The sequence below is a fragment of the Eleutherodactylus coqui genome, chromosome 1 (assembly GCF_035609145.1).
Source record: "Eleutherodactylus coqui strain aEleCoq1 chromosome 1, aEleCoq1.hap1, whole genome shotgun sequence".
In the NCBI taxonomy this organism is placed as follows: Eukaryota; Metazoa; Chordata; class Amphibia; order Anura; family Eleutherodactylidae; genus Eleutherodactylus; species Eleutherodactylus coqui.
This window is the reverse complement of record NC_089837.1, coordinates 324,750,981-324,772,938: the sequence shown is the minus strand read 5'-3', so window position 1 is coordinate 324,772,938 and position 21,958 is coordinate 324,750,981. Positions and strand designations below refer to the sequence as shown.

Genomic DNA, 21,958 nt, shown 5'->3' with positions numbered 1-21,958 from the left:
CATAGCAATGGGGAACCTATGTGCCACACACTATTCATTCTGTCAAGGTGTCTGCATGCCCCAGTCAGACCGCGGTTTTTAATTCATAGACACAGGCAGGTACTACTCCCTATTGTGAAGTCCCTGTGGACCGACAGCATGGGTGGCTCCCTGGAACCCACATACATAAAAATATCCCATTGCATTGCCCAACACAGCTGAGGTAGTAATGTCGTGCTTAATGCAGGTGGGCTTCGGCCCACACTGCATGCCCCAGTCTGACTGGGGTTCTTTAGATGTGGAAACAGATGCATTTATAATTCTCTGTGGACCCACAGCATGGGTGGGTGCCAGGAAGCCACCGGCGGTACATAAATATATCCCATTGCATTGCCCAACACAGCTGATGTAACGTCAGCTGTAATGCAGGTGGGCTAAAAATTCATTTGATTACACTGTAGGCGAGGGCCCACAAAAATTGCTGTATCAACAGTACTAATGTACATCTAAAAAATTGGCCATGGCCAACCAAGAGGGCAGGTGAAACCCATTAATCGCTTTGGTTAATGTGGCTTAAGTGGTAACTAGGCCTGGAGGCAGCCCAGTTTAACGAAAAATTGGTTCAAGTTAAAGTTTCAACGCTTTTAAGAGCATTGAAAAGTATAAAAATTGTTTAGAAAGATTATATGAGTGAGCCTTGTGGCCCTAAGAAAAATTGCCCGTTCGGCGTGATTACGTGAGGTTTCAGGAGGAGGAGCAGGAGGAGGAGGAGGAGGAATATTATACACAGATTGATGAAGCAGAAATGTCCCCGTTTTGGATGGTGAGAGAGAACGATGCTTCCATCCGCGGGTGCAGCCTACGTATTGCTTAGGTATCGCTGCTGTCCGCTGGTGGAGAAGAGAAGTCTGGGGAAATCCAGGCTTTGTTCATCTTGATGAGTGTAAGCCTGTCGGCACTGTCGGTTGACAGGTGGGTACGCTTATCCGTGATGATTCCCCCAGCCACACTAAACACACTCTCTGACAAGACGCTAGCCGCAGGACAAGCAAGCACCTCCAGGGCATTCAGAGCGAGTTCAGGCCACGTGTCCAGCTTCGACACCCAGTAGTTGTAGGTGGCAGAGGCGTCACGGAGGACGGTCGTGCGATCGGCTACGTACTCCCTCACCATCCTTTTACAGTGCTCCCGCCGACTCAGCCTTGACTGGGGAGCGGTGACACAGTCTTGCTGGGGAGCCATAAAGCTGGCAAAGGCCTTGGAGAATGTTCCCCTGCCTGCGCTGTACATGCTGCCTGATCTCTGCGCCTCCCCTGCTACCTGGCCCTCGGAACTGCGCCTTCTGCCACTAGCGCTGTCGGATGGGAAGTTTACCATCAGTTTGTCCACCAGCGCCCTGTGGTATAGCATCATTCTGGAACCCCTTTCCTCTTCGGGAATGAGAGTGCAAAGGCTCTCCTTATACCGTGGATCGAGCAGTGTGTACACCCAGTAATCCGTAGTGGCCAGAATGCATGTAACGCGAGGGTCACGAGAAAGGCATCCTAACATGAAGTCAGCCATGTGTGCCAGGGTACCTGTACGCAACACATGGCTGTCCTCACTCGGAAGATCACTTTCAGGATCCTCCTCCTCCTCCTCTTCCTCCTCCTCAGGCCATACACGCTGAAAGGATGACAGGCAAGCAGCATGGGTACCGTCAGCAGTGGGCCAAGCTGTCTCTTCCCCCTCCTCCTCATCCTCCTCATGCTCCTCCTCCTCCTCCTGAACGCGCTGAGATATAGACAGGAGGGTGCTCTGACTATCCAGCGACATACTGTCTTCCCCCGGCTCTGTTTCCGAGCGCAAAGCGTCTGCCTTTATGCTTTGCAGGGAACTTCTCAAGATGCATAGCAGAGGAATGGTGACGCTAATGATTGCAGCATCGCCGCTCACCACCTGGGTAGACTCCTCAAATTTTCCAAGGACCTGGCAGATGGTTGCCAACCAGGCCCACTCTTCTGTAAATAATTGAGGAGGCTGACTCCCACTGCGCCGCGCAAGTTGGAGTTGGTATTTCACTATAGCTCTACGCTGCTCATAGAGTCTGGCCAACATGTGGAGCGTAGAGTTCCACTGTGTGGGCACGTCGCACAGCAGTCGGTGCACTGGCAGATTAAACTGATGTTGCAGGGTCCGCAGGGTGGCAGCGTGCGTGTGTGATTTGCGGAAATGTGCGCAGATCCGGCGCACCTTTCCGAGCAGGTATGACAAGTGGGGGTAGCTTTTCAGAAAGCGCTGAACCACCAAATTAAAGACATGGGCCAGGCATGGCACGTGCGTGAGGCTGCCGAGCTGCAGAGCCGCCACCAGCTTACGGCCGTTGTCACACACGACCATGCCCGGTTGGAGGCTCAGCGGCGCAAGCCAGCGGTCGGTCTGCTCTGTCAGACCCTGCAGCAGTTCGTGGGCCGTGTGCCTCTTCTCTCCTAAGCTGAGTAGTTTCAGCACGGCCTGCTGATGCTTGCCCACCGCTGTGCTGCCACGCCGCGTGACACCGACTGCTGGCGACGTGCTGCTGCTGACACATCTTGATTGCGAGACAGAGGTTGCGTAGGAGGAGGAGGAGGGTGGTTTAGTGGAGGAAGCATACACCCCCGCAGATACCACCACCGAGCTGGGGCACGCAATTCGGGGGGTGGGTAGGACGTGAGCGGTCCCAGGCTCTGACTCTGTCCCAGCCTCCACTAAATTCACCCAATGTGCCGTCAGGGAGATATAGTGGCCCTGCCCGCCTGTGCTTGTCCACGTGTCTGTTGTTAAGTGGACCTTGGCAGTAACCGCGTTGGTGAGGGCGCGTACAATGTTGCGGGAGACGTGGTCGTGCAGGCCTGGGACGGCACATCGGGAAAAGTAGTGGCGACTGGGAACCGAGTAGCGCGGGGCCGCCGCCGCCATCATGCTTTTGAAAGCCTCCGTTTCCACAAGCCTATACGGCAGCATCTCTAGGCTGATCAATTTTGCAATGTGCACGTTTAACGCTTGAGCGTGCGGGTGCGTGGCGTCGTACTTGCACTTGCGCTCAAACTGTGGCGCTAGCGACGTCTGGACGCTACGCTGAGAGACATTGCTGGATGGGGTCGAGGACAGCGGAGGTGAGGGTGAGGGTGTGGGTGCAGGCCAGGAGACGGTACTGCCTGTGTCCTCAGAGGGGGGTTGGATCTCAGTGGCAGGTTGGGGCACAGGGGGAGAGGCAGTGGTGCAAACCGGAGGCGGTGAACGGGCATCGTCCCACCTTGTGGGGTGCTTGGTCATCATATGCCTGCACATGCTGTTGGTGGTGCCTCCCCAGCTGATCTTGGCGAGACAAAGGTTGCACACCACTGTTCGTCGGTCGTCAGGCGTCTCTGTGAAAAACTGCCACACCGTAGAGCACCTTGACCTCTGCAGGGTGGCATGGCGCGAGGGGGCGCTTTGGGAAACAGTTGGTGGATTATTTGGTCTGGCCCTGCCTCTACCCCTGGCCACCGCACTGGCTCGGCCTGTGCCCACACCCTGACTTGGGCCTCCGCGTCCTCGCCCGCGTCCACGTCCTATAGGCCTACCCCTACCCCTCAGCATGGTGTATTACCAGTGATTTGATTTCCCAGGCAGGAAAAAAATTGGCGCAAGCCTGCAGCCAAAATAGAATTTTTTCCCTTGTTTTTCAAAGGACAAGCCACACTGCGTGTATTCAATGAATACTACTAAGTTTAATAACTGTGTTGTGGCCCTGCAAATGTGTCACAGAACTGCAGTGATGCAAAGTTATTCGCTACAGCAGATCAGGGATTTCCCATGCAGGAAAAAAATTGGCGCAAGCCTGCAGTAAAACGTAGCTGGCTGCGTCTGATTTTTTTTAACGTTCTGCACGCAGCACACACGTACCCAGAGCCCTGAGGACTGTCAGAGGCAGGCGAAATAGAATTTTTTCCCTTGTTTTTCAAAGGAAAAGCCACACTGCGTGTATTCAATGAATACTACTAAGTTTAATAACTGTGTTGTGGCCCTGCAAATGTGTCACAGAACTGCAGTGATGCAAAGTTATTCGCTACAGCAGATCAGGGATTTCCCATGCAGGAAAAGAATTGGCGCAAGCCTGCAGTAAAACGTAGCTGGCTGCGTCTGATTTTTTTTAACGTTCTGCACGCAGCACACACGTACCCAGAGCCCTGAGGACTGTCAGAGGCAGGCGAAATAGAATTTTTTCCCTTGTTTTTCAAAGGAAAAGCCACACTGCGTCTATTCAATGAATAATGTATGTCTTCTGGCCCTGCCTACACAATTCTATCCCTGTAGTATTAATGCCGGGTGCAATGGTCTGCACAGCCGGTTTTGAGAAAAAAAAAAAAAAATGCAACACTGCTAACAGCAGCCTGGACAGTACTGCACACGGATAGATGTGGCCCTAGAAAGGACCGTTGGGGTTCTTGAAGCCTACACTCACTGCTAACACTCTCCCTGCCTAACCACCACTTCTGTCCCTATTGCAGGGCGCAATGCTCTGCAGATCCAATTTAAAAAAAAAAAAAAAAATACAGTGCTAACACAGTACTGCACACTATTAGATGTGGCCCTGAGAAGGACCGTTGGGGTTCTTGAAGCCTACACTAACTCCTAACGCTCTCCCTACAGCAACTCCAGCACGATAGCGCTTTCCCTCAGCTAACTCACAAGGCATCTGAGCCGAGCCGCGGGAGGGGCCGATTTTTATACTCGGGTGACACCTGATCTCGCCAGCCACTCACTGCAGGGGGGTGGTATAGGGCTTGAACGTCACAGGGGGAAGTTGTAATGCCTTCCCTGTCTTTCAATTGGCCAGAAAAGCGCGCTAACGTCTCAGAGAGGAAACTGAAAGTAACCGGAACACCGCGTGGTACTCGTTACGAGTAACGAGCATCCCGAACACCCTAATATTCGCACGAATATCAAGCTCGGACGAGTACGTTCGCTCATCTCTAATTATAAACTAATTTATAATTATATAGAATTGACAGAATGCAATAGATGTTTTAAATATTGGGGATACATTTTGTAGCATCATTGAAAATAACAATTACAGTCAATGTTATACTGTTCAACTTGTTTCACTACAGTTCATGTTTCTAAATTAATACACATTGATTTACCATAAAAAATCTTTACATACCATCTTCAAAAAAGACAAAAACATAGACAACAATTTTTTGCAATATTTCCTCTCAAGTTAATGACAAAGGTATTTATGTACATCGATGGCCACTACCTAGTGGTGCCTTTGGCCTTCAGAACACCATTGTGGCATAGATTCCTCTAGGTGCTGAAATCATTCTGCTGGAATATCGGACCTGAGGTGTGCCAAGGAAACATTCCTCACACCAATATTCCACCTCCACCAGCCTTATTTATTGACACCTGACAAAAAGGGTTCATTGATTCATGCTGTTTGCACCAAATTTTGATTCTTGCATCAGCACAGTGCAAAAGAAATCTGGATTAATCTGACCTGTCTCCCCCCATCAGGAGATCCATTGGGATGCAAAGTATAGATTTATTGTAGTCTTGGACATTTTCGAATGGTTCTCTCATTGCATTTGTCAATTGGTGTGCTCCAAATTGTAAACAGTTCCAATTCTTACAAAACTTGTTTTTACAATTGGGTTTCCCAGGTAATGGTCCTCCAGTTGTGGGGGATAGTGGATATTCCTGCTTTCCATGTCTTTCCTTATTATGAAGAACCCCTGATGACCCCGTCAACTACCTACACTGGAGAAACACGTCTGAATTGGATTCGGTGTTGGTCTTATGGCATTTCCAGGGTTACAGCAGGGTTAGCCTCCGTTGAGAGGGCATGCTTTTGTCAGGGTGATTGCCACACAATTAGACAGGGTTATTGTAGGTCCTGTACAGGCTCAGCGAAGAAAGGCCTCGGTTAGTATTGACCTTGTTAAGATCATGCTTTTTTGCCTTATGGTCAATGAGAAGTTGAGGATATTTTATCTTTGGGGTTAATGGGTGTCAAACTCATTCTCACCGAGGGACACATCAGTATTATGGTTACCTTCAATGGGTCAATTGGAATTATAAAACTGTATTTTAAAGGGATAAATTAAAAAAGGGGGGAAGTGGAGAACAGAAGGACCAGAACAAGGTTCTAGTCCAGAAAAATTGGGGCAAAAGTCCCTCAACACAGACACTTGACTCTAAACTGCCAGGTAGTCAGAGAGGGCAAAGTCCTTACTCAATGGGTTGAGCAGCAGTATAGCACAGTGTATACTGTAGGATAGGCTCAGTGGGAGAAGCGAAAGGGAAGAGCACAACAGAGGCTCCAGGGTCTGCAGTAACAGCTGCAATGTTCTGTTTGCATACACCCGACGTTGTATCCAGACCTCAGTGGCCACATAAGACGATGTGGCGGACCAGATTCAGCCCATGGGTCTTAAGTTTGACAGATGTGTCTTATCTGATCATGAGGAACTATTTGAATGAACCTGGTCCTTGTGGTTTCAAGATTCTCTCTAAAAAAAATTATTAAATTCTTCAAGGCAAGTTTTGATGCAGTCTATCCAAGCTTGTCAGTCTCAATCACAATCAAGGATAGTATAGATTGTGTATCATTATAGCTTACCTATCTTTATTCTTGATTTTACTCCCAGTTTTCCCCATTCAACTGTTCTCATTTTCCCCTTTATGTCTGCCCTGTAGTGTTACCCCTTGTGTTTCAAAGGGACCCTTATACCTTCTCTCTAGTTGACTAATTACGGTCAGAAGTGAGGTGTTGTTTTGTATTTGCTCCCCTTTCTGTGCATTTGATTTGCTCTACATTATGGTAATTTTAGAACTGTTTGGAATTTTCATGCATCCTGACAATCTCTTCACTCTTTTGCAGTTAATCAAGTGTTCTACTGTTTATCAATGTACAGCATGGGTTCTTACACTATGTTAGATAATGGACATGTAAGATTGCTGTTATTCTGATTACTGTTTTACTGCTTCCCTAAAACTTTAAAAATTCAATAAGAATTATTGTGAATCAAAATCACTCAGATGGCTGGATTTGCACATTCTAATGTGGATTCACACTGAAGCCAATCAATGGAAAACTTGCTAATTTAATATTGTGCTACACTACAGGGTCACATATCTAATTTCCATACAGGGAAGCTCTGATCATGAAAAGGCAGGTGTCTCTAATAAAGTGTCCATTCATTGTATGTCTTGTTTGTAAGTAGAGGCTGTACAACAAGATTCTAAATATTGTTTCAAACATAGCAATATCTCTTTATAGTATTATCTCTGAGGCCAGTCTCACACAACCTGGTTTAAATTGCGGAGTCCGCGATCGTCACTCGCATGGACGATCCGCGGTATCCCACAATCATTCAAAAAATAGAACATTAGCATGTCCACGAAGTCAATGGAAGCCGTCTGACCCTCGGCCCATCCGCAATTGACATTGCAGGTAGGTCACAGGTACCGGCGTCATCACCTAGCAACGGCACAAAAAAAACAAATATTATAAAAAAAAATCTGTACTGCGCATGTCTGACGGTGGCTCGCCGCAGCCATCCGCAAAACAGATTCTGAAAGGTACGCTCAGTCACCAGCCGGAGACAGGGCCGGATTCCACTGTGAGCTCGCGCATGCGAAATCTGACCCATCCGTGTGGGATCGGCCTCAGTGAATGTAAGGCCAAGCTCACACAAATCTCTTGCATGTGAGCAGCCAGCGAGTACGCAATGGCATGCATGCTTACTGCGTGGCCGCCAATCACCATAATCCCCATGCACAGTGTGACTGCTTTTTTTAAAATTCCCCGCTCTCTGTCATAGCGGGGTTGCAGATGAAAACGCTGCCCATATGCAGCCTTGCATACGCTGCATATACAAATGTAGGGCTCACGTGCATGGTAATCAGAGAAATAGAGCATGCTGCGACCTGTTTTTCGTGTGTATCGACACGCACACGTGCATGGATCAATGAAAGTCCATTGATTTTCATTGACTCCATTTACCGTATATCACGTGGCTGTGCAACGCACATGTAATATGCGTTGAAAACACGGTCGTGGACATGGGCCCTAAAAAGCTGGGTTCACACGGGGCGTAATTGCTGTGCAAAGAGTCCACACGGCAATTCCGCCTGTGGCTCCTAATCCCGGGATTAGTCAGCAAAGTGGACGAGATTTTTCAAAAATCTCGTTCACATGCTGCGGCCAAATGTGTTGCTGCAAAGCCGCACGAAAACTGACATGCGGCGCAGAATTAAATTTTACAGCATGTCAATTCTTTTTTTTTTTTACAGCAGCGGCCTTTCTCCTCTTTATAGGGGGAGAAAAAGCCGCAGCAGAATGCCGAGGGCGAAACTGCTCCAAAAACTCTGGCTAAAGGCCGCGGACTTTGAAGCTGTGCTTATCCCGCGGAAATCTCGCAGTTTTTCGGTGCAGTCATTCCACGAGATTTATGGGGAATTTTCGGCCTGTGTGACCCAAGCTTAGATCTGTCACTTCATAGGCATTTCTAAGAAACGCCATAGTACATTAGGTGACTGCCCTTTGAAAATATACTTGCAGTAATGCAGACATAAGTTTGCATGGTGGAAATTAACCCTTCAAAATTCTGCCAGTTGCCACCCTGGAACTTGCCTTTTTCAAACATTGCTCTAGAATAAGTATAGATTACCTTTATTACTGTTTAATGGAAATGCTTCTGTTCTGTTTATAGCTAAATGCAGGTCTTTACTTTCAACCGATTTTGGCCGTTTCCTTGAAAACGATCTCCATGATATAAACTCTTCATTAATTATTGAGAAGTGGCCCTGAAAATAAGTAAGTAAATACTGGATGTATAAGACATTATGTTTAAATCAAATCTTAAAAAATAAATCAAAGTACAATTTACAGGATATGTTCACCTTTGTAACCATTTTTAATTTTTCCAATACGTGTAAAATAAAAGTAAAGCAAATTTGAAAACTACTTTGATGTCTACAGCATTCATGCAAACCAATGTGTTGCCATATTTATAGACCCTGACTATATATAGTCTAATTTTGAATTCACACTCCTATTTATGTGTGCCTGACTATAATATTAAATCCTACTTAATGCCGAGACGAAGAAGATATAGGTGTAGGAAATGAACACACGGAATCTTTATGGGTAGAAATACAGTGAGGGAAGACTAATAAAAACGTTAAAGGAATTTTTTATAGGGCACCAAAAACAACATTAAAAAACTGAAAACTAATACTGAGACAAACAGAAGAGGTGTCAAACCAAAATGAAGTAGTTATTATAGGGGACTTCAATTATCCGGATACAATCTGGGAAATGAAACCTGCAAATCTCACAAGGGCAATTAGTTCTTGAGAACAATTAAAGAGAACTACCTTATCCAACTTGTGCAGAAGCCAACTAGAGGGAGGGCCATTCTGTTATTATTATTAACCAACAGACTGGACAGAATCCCAGGGGTGCAGGTTGAGGGACACTTGGGAAATAGTGACCACAATATAATTAATTTCCAATTGTCATTCAATAGGAAGCCTTATCAGAGAGCGACAAAAAAAGTAAACTTTAGCAAAGGAAAATTTGATCAGCTCAGAATTACTCTCGGCAACATTAAATGGGACAATGTCCTCAAAAATAACAATACAGGTGACAAATGGGAAAAGTTCAAAAACATCCTAAATACCTCATGTGAGCAGTTCATACCCTTCAAAATAAAAGAAGACTGTAAAGGGGGTAATAAGTAAAAAAAAGACAGTGTTTAAATTACTAAAACAAGAAGGCAGCGAAGAAGTGCTAAAAACATACAGGGAAAAAAACAAAATATTTAAGAAAAAGAAAAAAACTGCAAAGAAGGAGGCAGAAAGACTGATTGCCAAAGAGAAAAAATATTCCTAAACTATTCTTCAATTATATAAACAGTAAAAGGATTTGCACTGAGAGCACTGACCCTTTAACAAATAATGCAGGAGAAACCATACATGAGGATGGGGAAAAGGCAAGTCTATTAGTTTTCTCAAGTATATTCACGAGGGAAAAAGAAATGTCACACGAGATTCAAGGGGATAAAATGAACCCCCCCCCCCACAAAATATCACATGCCTAACTCAGGAGGTGGTCAGGAGCCGGCTAAAAAAGATTAAAATGGACCAATCTCCGGGCCCAAATGCAGTACAAGGGAACTAAGTGACGTGATAGACTGCTATTTTTTATATTTAAGGACTCTATTGAGACTGGGGTTGTACCACTGGATTGGTGCATTGCCAATGTGGTTCCAATATACAAAAAGGGGTCAAGGAGAGAGCCTGGTAAGTACAGGCCAGTAGGTCTCACTTCAATAGTTGGAAACATATTCGAGGGGTTTCTGAGAGATGCCATCCTGGAATACCTTGAGGAAAACAATGGTATAACTCCTCATCAACACGGGTTCATGAGGGGGTCAATCATGCCAAACCAAGTTGATCAGCTTCTACAATGAAGTAAGTTCTAGGCTGGACCTGGGAGAGTCTATTGATCTTGTATATCTAGATTTTTCTAAAACATTTGACACCGTGCCACATAATAGGCTAATATATAAAATATATATGGAAAGCGCCGTACAGTGCCGCGATTGAAAGCATGTCTGTGAGGCCCCATTGATGTAAATGGGAGTGCCATACCGTGATTATTAATCATGGTAAAAAGTGCCTGCATGAGAGAGGCCTTAGACTGTGCAACTCTTTGCCTGAGGATGTGGTGATGGTAAAATCGATAGAGGAGTTTAACCCCTTGAGTGGCGGGTTTCCTACCACCCTGTCGTGCCCACCAGGGCAGGTTTTTTAAAATGGTCTAATCATTGAATTTCAACTAATTTTGCAGTTGCGTCTCAAGAGCCATAACTTTTTCATTTTTCCATTGACATGGCCATATAAGGGCTTGTTTTTTGCGGGACAAGTTGTGATTTTTTAAACAGGGGGGAGGAAAAAAAGAAATGGGGAAAAAAGAAAAAAAGGGGCCATGTCATTAAGGGGTTAAATAATGCATTAACTTCCTTCTCTGGGTCATTACGACGCATGGATACCACATGTGTGATTGTATTTTAGATTTTTTTACAAAGTAAAGGGAGACAAGTGTTTTTATAATTTTTTTAATAATTTTTTAACTTTGATTTTTTATTTTTTTTGTCCCTTTAGGGGACTTCCACAGGGACCCATCAGGACCCCTGATCACATTCCGGGGGTCCGATGGTGACAGCCCTTTACATGCTGCAGTGACAGCCCTTTACATGCCGCAGTCACATAGACTGCAGCATGTAAAGGGTTAACACAGCAGAGATCGGAGGTTTTCTCTGATCTCTGCTGTAAGAGCTGGTACCTAGCTGTTCTCTGACAGCTAACAACCAGCTCTCCCTGCCACAGAGACCATCGGCTTGTTTCTGACAAGCCGATGGTCTCTATGGCAACCTGTAAACAAAGCAGGAGATTGCCGACATATCGGCAATATCTTCTGCTGGTTTTTCAAAGCCCTTGCTTTGTTCTCTGTGGGTCTGTGCAGGCAGAGCACAATGTCACAGCTTGTGGCATTGTGCTCTGCAGCTCCCATAGTGATACATAGCCCGGAAATCTTCCGGGCTATGTTGCTATGAGCAGTGGAGCTCATCCCGGAAAATTTCCGGGCGTGCCACTCAAGGGGTTAAGAGAGGACTAGACGTCTTTTTAGAGCACTACAACATTACAGGATACAAACATTAAATAACCAGGATTGTTGATCTCAAATGTTGATCCAAGGATTATCCTGACTGCCTTACAGTCGCCTTACAGAAAAAAACTGCAACTCATCCCGCAAAAAAAAGAAAAACACAGTTTTGTTACAAAAAGCACTGCTGACAAAAACAGAAAAATGTTAGGGAGCTCTTTGAATGCAGAGATAAAAAAATGAATTTTTGAAAAAGTGGGAAAAAGTTGCAAAAAAACGCCGATGCGCCTTTTGACGGCACTTTATTGGCGGTCTTTGTATAAAGAGAGATCACACTATATTTGTAATAAAAGAATCTAAATAATAAAACTAAAATACATGTTTGGTATCACTGTGTTAAAAAAGTAATGCATTACTTACCGCTCCCGGTGAACGTCGTCAGAAAAAAAATAAAGAACACCAGAAATGCAGAAAATAATTTAAAAAAATAAAAGCAGTACAGCAAAAAAACCAAAAACTATATAAGTTTGGTGTTGTAGTAATTGTATGGACCCATAGAATAAAGTTATCATGTCATTTTTGTTGCAGTTTGTGCGACAGAGACAAGACAAACCGAAAGATGGTGGAAGTTCGTTTTTTTTTCATTCTACAACAGTTAGAATTTTTAAAGTTTTTCAGTACATTATATTGTACATTAAATAGCACCATTGAAAAATACAACTTGTCCTGCAAAAAACAAGCCCTCATCCAGCGACGTCGATAGATAAATAAAGGATGTACGATTTTTTTAAAAGAGGGAAGGAAAAAACGAAAATGGAGAAACAGAAAAAAAGCTTTGTCACCAAGGGGTTAGACTGAACGCTATTAAAAATAAAAATAAGAAACATGCCAGAATTGCAGATTTTGTTAATCTTCTAGAAGCCTCTAGAAAAAAAGGAATAAAAAGCCATAAAAATAATATATTTTCCTGAAAATTGGATACATGAAGACTAGAGTTCATCGCACAAAAACAAGCCCTTATAGAGCTCTATTGATGGAAAAATAAAAATACCGTGGGTGAGAAATCGCAGCATGCTGCGATTTTGTGTGGGCTACGCACGGTCAGCTTTCATTGAAGTGAATGCAAGCCGTCCGTGCTGCGGCACTTCCGCAGTAAGCACTGAGGAAGTATCGCGCGATCTGCGTCATTGCAGAGCACCAGCGGCTACTGCGCATGCGCTGAACAGAAGACAACGGACAGGTATGCGGGGGTCACCGGCTCGGCACCGGGTCAAACTCCGCTGCAGGAATCCTGCATGTGGGGTCCGACCAGCCCGTGTGCAGGAGGCCTAAACCTGGTGTTGTGAGAATCGTGCCAACCCAAAGAATAATGTTATCACATTATTTATTTTGCGCGCCGTAAAAATGAAATTTGAAAAAACAAATGGCAGAATTTATTTTCCCCAATCCCCCTAAAAAAATTCTAAAAGGTATACAATACATTATATGTACCCAAAAAAATACAACTTGTTCCGCAAAAACCAAGCTATCATAGGGCTGTCGACGGAAAAATTAAAATGTTATGGCTCTAGAAATGCGACAATGAAAATACCTGAACAATTAGCTGGTCATTAAGGCACAAACAGGCTTCATCACTCCTTAGTGAAACAATTTGTTTACCTTGTCTCTGGTTTCATGTTGGGCTAAAAACAAATCCATTGTATTCTCAACCAGTTGGAAAGTATGATTTATAAAACTTGTCATTTCTGGTGAGACCTCTGTTGTACCATCATCTATAGAAATAACAGAAATGCTGCATATGAGTCAATAGGTCAGATTCTATACAATAGTAGTATGATGAAGACATGACCACAAACCTGTAGTACATCCTAGTTGCTCTGCAGTTTTTTTCCACTGATCCCAAAGGCACAGCTTTAGTTTGTTTTCCATTCTCTCATGTTCTACCATACTCATGTTTGGAAGATGCTGCATATGGAAGAAAAGGAAGGGCAATAATGAATAAAAATCATGATTGTGCATCAAAATTGTGGCTGAAAAAAGTCGCAAATTGTCACAAGCCTATTTTGTGTAAAAATGTGTAATTTTTTATTTCTTTTTACACAGTGCTAGCAAATACTTTGAAGGCTGGCTGGTACTTTATAATAGGTGTGTGGCCTACAGCAGTCTTGCAAATTTACTAAAAATGTATGTCAGAAACTGGCATAAATAGTAGCATAAATCTACACCAACTCATAGCTGGCATGGATTTGAATTTTTTTAGTTTGTACAGAGTTCAAAACATAGTAGCCTGGGTTGGAATTGCAGGCACTGTTCCTGTGTAAGTCAACATTGAGGATAGGTCATCAATAGCTTAAGCATTGACAAGTCCTCTAAAACTTAGTTTTTGGTGGAATTAGCATACATTTGAATAGAGCAAAACATTTAGGATGCTTTGTTTTTGGCTAAGAAGTATTAGAAATTCACTCCTATTGTTTTGACAGCAGTTAACAACAAGCATGATTAAAGGGGTTGTCCCGCGGCAGCAAGTGGGTCTATACACTTCTGCATGGCCATAATAATGCACTTTGTAATGTACATTGTGCATTAATTATGAGCCATACAGAAGTTATAAAAAGTTTTATACTTACCTGCTCCGTTGCTGGCGTCCTCGTTCCCATGGAGCCGACTAATTTTCGCCCTCCGATGGCCAAATTAGCCGCGCTTGCGCAGTCAGGGTCTTCTCCTGTCTTCTATGGGGCCGCTCGTGTAGAATGCCGACTCCGTGTAGCTCCGCCCCGTCACGTGCCGATTCCAGCCAATCAGGAGGCTGGAATCGGCAATGGACCGCACAGAAGCCCTGCGGTCCACGGAGACAGAGGATCCCGGCGGCCATCTTCAGCAGGTAAGTATGAAGACGCCGGACCGCCGGGATTCAGGTAAGCGCTGTGCGGGTTGTTTTTTTAACCCCTGCATCGGGGTTGTCTCGCGCCGAACGGGGGGGGGGGGGGGTTAAAAAAAAAACAAAAAAACGTTTCGGCGCGGGACAACCCCTTTAAGCCTTGGCCATTAGTTAGGAAATCCAAGGTTTACTCCCTTAAACCTCTATGGCATACATGTATATGACAGGGTGCGGGGTGCGTATGGAGTGGGTTTGGGAGCTACACTCAAGCAGTTGAATTCAAGGGCCGAGGCTGTTCCCACGGGTGCTGGCTATGTTAAACAGCTGACACCCATGTTTCTTTCCTCTAGGCTTTTAACTTTGGACTTTGCTATGATTCTGATTCTTGCATAAGCCATGCTACAGGAGATAATGTGTCTGTTATGCATTTTGCCTGAATTGCTTTTTGTTCTTTACAAAACACGACACACCAATTGTGTAGGAAATATCTCCTTTATTGAAATAAACATGACCATAGCCGTTTAACCACTCAGGTGCTGTGGTTAATGTGTACTGCACTACTAGCCAGGGGTGGGAACAAGGGTGTTACTAATACAGAGGATTCATTTGCAAGTCTTAGGTGGCCCATAAGGCCTCTCTTCTTTATATAGAGCCTAGTCCTATGAATAAAGCATTAAAATTGGGGGCCCTATTACAGATTTTGCATTGGGGCCAAGAAGCTTCAAGTTACACCTCTGGGTGGGAGCACTCTGTAACCCCATCATTACAAGAGGCACACAGTATTGTCATTATAATTGTGTATCGCCCATTGCATAGCCACTGGCCTGTGCGTGTGAGGGGTGGTTAGATTTATAATCCCCACGATCAATACATAATGTCACTGTTGTTTTATTAATTGTTAATGTACTGTTTTTATTTAGCTATAAGTTACGTGATAGTGAAAATAAGGCATGCAGGGTGGCTAGTATGGCTGGAGAAGAGGTGAGTAGTGCTGTGGAAGGAGAGAAGCCTTCTCCCAGTGCAGCCAGATAGTCTTGCTGAAAGACTGAGCTATGAGCTAGCTGTGTTGGAGAATGATAGCGCTGCTATCGCGTCCTACCTGAGCATAATTTACACCATGCCAAGGACAAACACAAATAGAAGGGGGTATACACACATGGGCACCGAAACAGACAGAACAGTAAATGGGACTTCCGAGCAGACATCAAACAACTCAAACCCCAGGGAGTCCTGCCTGCAAGCGGGGCAATTGTCCCAATCGGGACAGCCCCACGCTAGAGCTTAGGGGCCTTGCTTGCAATAAATGGCTAATGGCATACAAGCAGAACAGGACACTTTTCACACCAGCAGACGAGGGCATCCCACCCAGAACCTCATGCATGCAGCAACACCAAGCAAGACATGCATGACTCCAAACACCAGGGTTCCTATAGAACCTATAGAACTACAGGTCCCAGCAGCATATATGACAGCTATTGCAGTGCTGATGGAGGTCCTGCTCTCTCTGATTTATAGAAGTGTCCTGTTGGTATTGCTGGACATCATGATCTCTGGCTGCAGCTCTACTACATGGCTGACAGCCAAGCTGAGTGATCGAGGGCTCTTTCACATGGGCAAAATATTTCTGCATTTTGCAACTAAAAGCACAGAAAAGTCTGCACCAAAATCCGCGGAAAATGGGAGTGAAAATCTGTATTAGCTTTAGCTGTGTTTTTAGCTGCGGAATGTGGAAATATTCGGCACATACAGGCTACATATAGGAGAGGACCTGTCGATGCATCTGTCGCAAGTTAGGAGTAGAGGGGCTAACAGAGTTGGCTGAGGCAGTTACTGTGAGGAGGGAAAGATTTTAGAGTTGAGGAGTATCTCAGGAGGAGAGGAGAAGAAAGGAGAGCTACAGGATGTACTGCCAACTGATAGAGAAAGATAGGAGAAAGAGTGCAATGCTGCAGTTACACGGGGCGATTATCATTCAAAATCGTTCAGTTTAAACGCGAGCCAACGACCAAATGACGAACGAGAATCGGCCACTTCCGGTTCTTCATTCAGTTTCACTAGCATAAAAATCAGCACCGACTTGTTCACTTCTTGTGCAGTTTAAATACTGATCGTTCAATGTTTCACATAGGAATGTATAGAGACATAAAACGGGAAAGCGCCAAACGGATCCTAAGTGAATAGCAGATGATTAGCTTACCTGGTGCTAAGCGGGGCCCCCAACATAGAGGAGGGGGTTAACCTGCTGAGCACCTGTAGTCCAGGTGAGTTCGTAATAAAGTCGTCCCTGGTTCCTGTAGATGCAGATCCAGGTGGCAGCAGGAGGAACCCCAAAACTAGTCATGTGGAGGGGGGCAATGCAAATCAAATGAAAAACTGCCGAAGCAGTGAGAAATCTCCCGTGTTTGCAGACTCCAATATATATATTTATTATCTCACAAGGGAAATTGAAAGAAACAAAAAATACACAGACAAAGATAGTGTAGGGACAATGGTGGCATATACCCACTTCTCCAACTGTCACCTCACTGGATGCAACGCGTTTCTGCACATACAGCGCCTATTTAAAGCATCTAGGAATGTGAAACACTAATGACTATTGCACAAGGCCTGCAAGATTCTCAGCGAGAATCGTGCAGTCTAAACATACTGTCCGAGCGTAAGATTCTCAGCCCGTGTAAAAGGGGCATAAGACTATTAACCACATTAAGGGTGAATGCACGCGGCGGAATTGCGGAATGACAATTGACATTGAGGATGGACCGCGGATTCCGTGAGAAAAGGAGTTTAAAAAAAATCTGAACTGTCCGACGATGAGCCACAATACGTCGAAAATAGAACCAATTGATCTCAATGGGTTCATTCTCACTGCAGAAAAAACCAGCATGCTCTATTTTAGTGTACATTTGCACACAAAGGCCTTCAATAACTGCACAATTGCGCATTACACTGCACAATTTTGTGGGAAAAAGAACACATCTGGAACTAATTAGGCTACATAGGCTTTTAAATCACGGGACAGGAGTGTCCAGCGGCCATGTGAAATATCCTCGTCAAGGCAAAAAGTAGAGTAAAATGCGCAAACACACAAGCAAAAATGAAGTTTATATAACATATATTCTAAAATGACCCACAAGAAATACAAGTTTCTTCAGAATATCTACCTTCAAAAAAGATGTGATTCATTACTTACCAGCAGACTAGGATCATTTGGATATTTACAAAAATAATTTTGTACAAAGTTATTTCCTAGGAGTTTGAATACCATTTGCCTTTCTTTGGGATCATCAAGTAAAAACTGTATATTTTTAGCAAAGGCAGCAGTAATCCTGGTAAACACCTGCAAGAGAAAAGAAATTCAATATTAAGGCCCCCTTCACACGGGCGACAAAATCGTGCGATTTTGTAGCATTGCTACGATGCTACAAATCACATGTATGAGAAGCCCATGGTTTCCTATGGGTTCCTTCACACATGAGATGTTTTGTAGCATGCTACAAAACGACACACAAACCTCGCAGGTCCGGCGATATGCCCACGACACGCAAGGTTTTGTAGCCCATGTTTCTCTATGGAGCCTTCCTCTCTGTTGCATCGCATCGCATGAAAACGCGGTTTGCATGCGATGCGATGCAACTTTGACAGTAGCAGATGCTACAAAGTCGCGTGATTTTGTAGTGTCACATGCGACTTTGTAACTCTACAAAATCGCGGTATTGCTGCGAGAAAATCGCAGCGATATCATACGGTGCAGCGATGCGATATCGCTGCGATTTTCTTGCAGCGATGCGGTGTCGCCCGTGAGAAGGAGGCCTAAGAGTCTACACTAGTAATCAAATATATTAAGTCAAAATACATGGAATTCTAGCATTCCTAACCTGAGACAGATTCCGTGTGTTGAGGCCCATATCAGATTCCAGCTGTGAGGCTGTCCGGTGACCCTGCGTATGGCCATGTAATGTAGTGTGTATGACTGTGTACTCTTGTAGATCATCATGCACAGTACAGCTTTTATTTTTTGTTTGTATTTCCCGCACCGTCACCTACCGATGGCACGGGTGTCCACAGCTCATACGCAATGTAATTGCATATGGGCTTCAGGTATATCCTTGACCATAGAGCTCAATGGGCTCTATGTCAAGGATATCGGCGGTAAAAGAGAACATGCTGCATTATATTTTCTGAGAGTGGATTAAGCAATTCTGACCCGCTAATGTGAGTGAAATTCTGTAAAGCCGTGCATTTGATTCAACAGCATATTACTGCGGATCATAAGATCATGGAAGCCGCAAATCCCGCTGTGTGAGACAGGCGTAGTACCCAGAAAAGAGGTTATACAACAATCAACCCTAACATTTAAATCATTGACAGGTCTGTGAATAACACTGATTACCTTGGGACAGTAGTATCTGTCAGGGGTGGGATATGTTGGGCAGCAAGTGAACATTCTGTTTTTAGAGTTAATGTGTTCAAAGCAGGAAAATCGGCAAGTGTAAGGATCTAAGCAATCTTTCTAAGGGCCATATTGTGCTGGCTAGATGACTTGGTCAGAGCATCTGCAAAATGGCTGGTCCTGTTGGGTGTTCCAAGTTTGCCGTGGTTAGTATCTACCAAAAGTGGTCAAAGGAAGGACAAACAGTGAACTAGCAACACAGTCATCAGTGCCTAAGGCTCACTGATAAAGGTGAGGAATAAAGGCCAGATGCCTGCTGCGGATTCCACAGCAAAAATCCACCTGCGTGCATTGGGCCAAACACCGTCGCCCCTTCAATCAGCTGATTGGCAGGGATCCAGGGGACCCCAACCAATCATATTGATGGCTTATCCTTATGTTGCATGCCATTACTGAATAAAGAAGAGGGTAAACTAATTGAAAGCCTCTGTACCGAAGGACAGAGCCACCAAGTGTGAAGCATATTACCAAAACAATGTGAGGGGTACTCAGGCACCCCATGGGTTAGTCTGGTGCGGTCTATGTACCAACAAAATAGGATTTTAAAATTTCTCTAAGATATTACAGGCACTCTTAGTAGATTTCCAAATCTGGGTCCAATCCCTGTCGACGAGAGTAGATCCTAAGTCCACTTCCCATTTTCAGACATATGGTAGTTGGGTGCGGGAGAAACTAACATGTTTTTTTTTTTTTACATTACATTTTTTTTTTTGAACATTTAATTTTTAATGAAATGTTTTACAAAATAATTATAGTAGTAGTAATGAACAAATAACATAACCTCATTGATTAGGTCATTGCAGAGTTTCTTACAGAGAGGTTGAAATGTGTAATTCAAACATAACTAATAAAAATGGAAACTTTTGGATCAAGTCATCGGTCTAGTACATGAGAAGAGTAATCACAGCAAGTAAGATTTTGGCACGTAACAAAAATTGCTTTGGATCCAGACTATCCAACTTTTCCTGAATTTTCCTTTTTTTTGATACGCAGAGATGCATGTATTCAAATTAGCTGCTGTTATTCACAGGTTTGATTATATCTGCAATAGAAGGAACTAGCCTGGGTCCCCGATACAGAACGAGTGCAATACAAAACATGACATTTTAAGTAGGAAAAGATTATATTAGAACGTACGCATAAATACGTTGAAGGACACCTATGCTGATTAAATTCAATGATCCTTGCGTTGATTCTCGAGTCGGCCGTTAGTGTGCCCTGGCGCTGCAGGTACTCGAGCGGCTGCTACTTTATGTGCGGCTGTTGTCCTTCTGCCCAAACAGGTCCTTCGCTTCTTGGCATCTTATATCTAAAACACAAAATCTGTTTTTGTGTCGTATAGAAATCCCCAGTTCTGGTCCGATTTGAGTAAAATTTGGCCTTTTTTGTTGCCAATAGCAACCAATCATAGCTCAGCTTTCATTTGTTATTCTGCTGAGTTAAAATGAAAGCTGCACCATCTTTGGTTGCTATATATTATACTGCTGAGGTAAAATAAAAGCTGTGCTGTGATTGGTTGCTATGGGCAACAGTTTTCAATTCTCAGTGCTGAGATAAAGTGAAAGCTGCTCTGTGATTGGTTGCTATGGGCACCAAAAACAATTTTTTACTGTTTGTTGATTTAATGAAGGCCGGTGTTCATAAATTTGCTCCATGTATTCCTGTCTGGGGACATATCATTTTTGCAAACTGTTATCCAGACAGACATCCAAGGCGGAATTAGGAAGGACAAAATGGGCAAATGATTGTTGTCCTCCCCCAGGGTTAGACTTAAAAGCAGTCCTGAAGCACAATTTTTCAGCGCTCAGTATGACTCTTCTAGTGGGAATTACTTGTTGGAAATAACAAGAAATACTAAATCAAGTACGTAGAATCCATTGGTGAAAGCAAATTTGGGGGTTGCTGCATTAAAATTCAAGCAAAGGCAAAAGAATGCAAATAAGGTTGCCAAGACAACCAAATTTGTGATTTTTTTTTTATTTTTTATTTTTTTAGCCCACAACCTTCTCCAGGTCAAGATTATACTGTGTGCAAAATTTCATGTCAATCGGTCGTACAGTTTGTGCATGATGTTCCAACAAACAGACATTGACGAATATATAGATTGAAGATAGAATTATAGACTGTGTTCTTTCATCCCAAAATAAGGAAAAGGTAAAGTCCCCTGGTGCAAGCACAAAGTAGTGACTGACTTCTAGGGTGACGTCACATCGTGATGTTTTCTTGGCAGACTGCTTTTGCAGGGTGGTTTACCACTGCCTTCCCCAGTCATCTTTACCATCCCCCCCAGCAAGCTGGGTACTCATTTTACCGACCTCGGAAGCATGGAAGGCAGCCTTGAGCCCGGTACCTGAACATTGCAGGGATTGAACCCACAACCTACAGGTCGTGAGTGAAAGCTTAGGACTGCATTCTGCTGCCTTAACACTTTGTGTCACACAAGGCTTTTAAAGTGTCTTTGTAGTGTGGACCTTGAGCCTCGGTCTCATGGCCTTGTATAATTTGTCCTGCTCCTGTCTCTGCGAGAGAAGGTCTTTTCCCCCCCTCCCACCACCTTTTTTTCTTCTTCCCTCCTCCTTCCATTTTTCCCTTTTTAGTTCGGCTCTGGTTAGGCCAGTATTTTTTGTGGCCTTTCTCAGGGCAAGTGGTGGGGTTATATTTAAGTGTATTGACAGCATGGCTGTTACTTCTAATTTACACTGTGCCCCTATGGGTCACTTGTTGGTTTCTCAATTACTTATTACATTACATTTGAAGTCATTATACAGTACTTTATTTTTTCATGTTGACTTCTTTTATTGTAAAATGCAGAATTTAAATAAAAACAAATGTAACAAAAAAGAAAAGATCAGATTTCTCATTCCATTGTAGAATTAATCTCAAGTACATCAGTACACGGCAAACAATTGTGTGACTCTAGTGGAAATACTACTAGCTAGAACTGGGAGAGATCATGCATTGCCTGCTAATG

At 44.1% G+C, this 21,958-nt stretch overlaps 1 protein-coding gene across 1 annotated transcript in view; it reads right to left on the bottom strand.

Annotated features, from left to right (window-relative positions):
* Positions 1-21,958, bottom strand: part of LOC136575465 (uncharacterized) — a 383,051-nt gene that overhangs the window by 335,857 nt on the left and 25,236 nt on the right. The window contains exons 3-6 of the mRNA XM_066575086.1: positions 17,728-17,874; positions 13,516-13,624; positions 13,319-13,431; positions 8,658-8,793 (exon numbers count right to left, since the gene is read on the bottom strand). Of these exons, the coding sequence (XP_066431183.1) occupies positions 8,658-8,793; positions 13,319-13,431; positions 13,516-13,624; positions 17,728-17,874 (505 nt within the window). The remainder of the gene's footprint in view (positions 1-8,657; positions 8,794-13,318; positions 13,432-13,515; positions 13,625-17,727; positions 17,875-21,958) is intronic.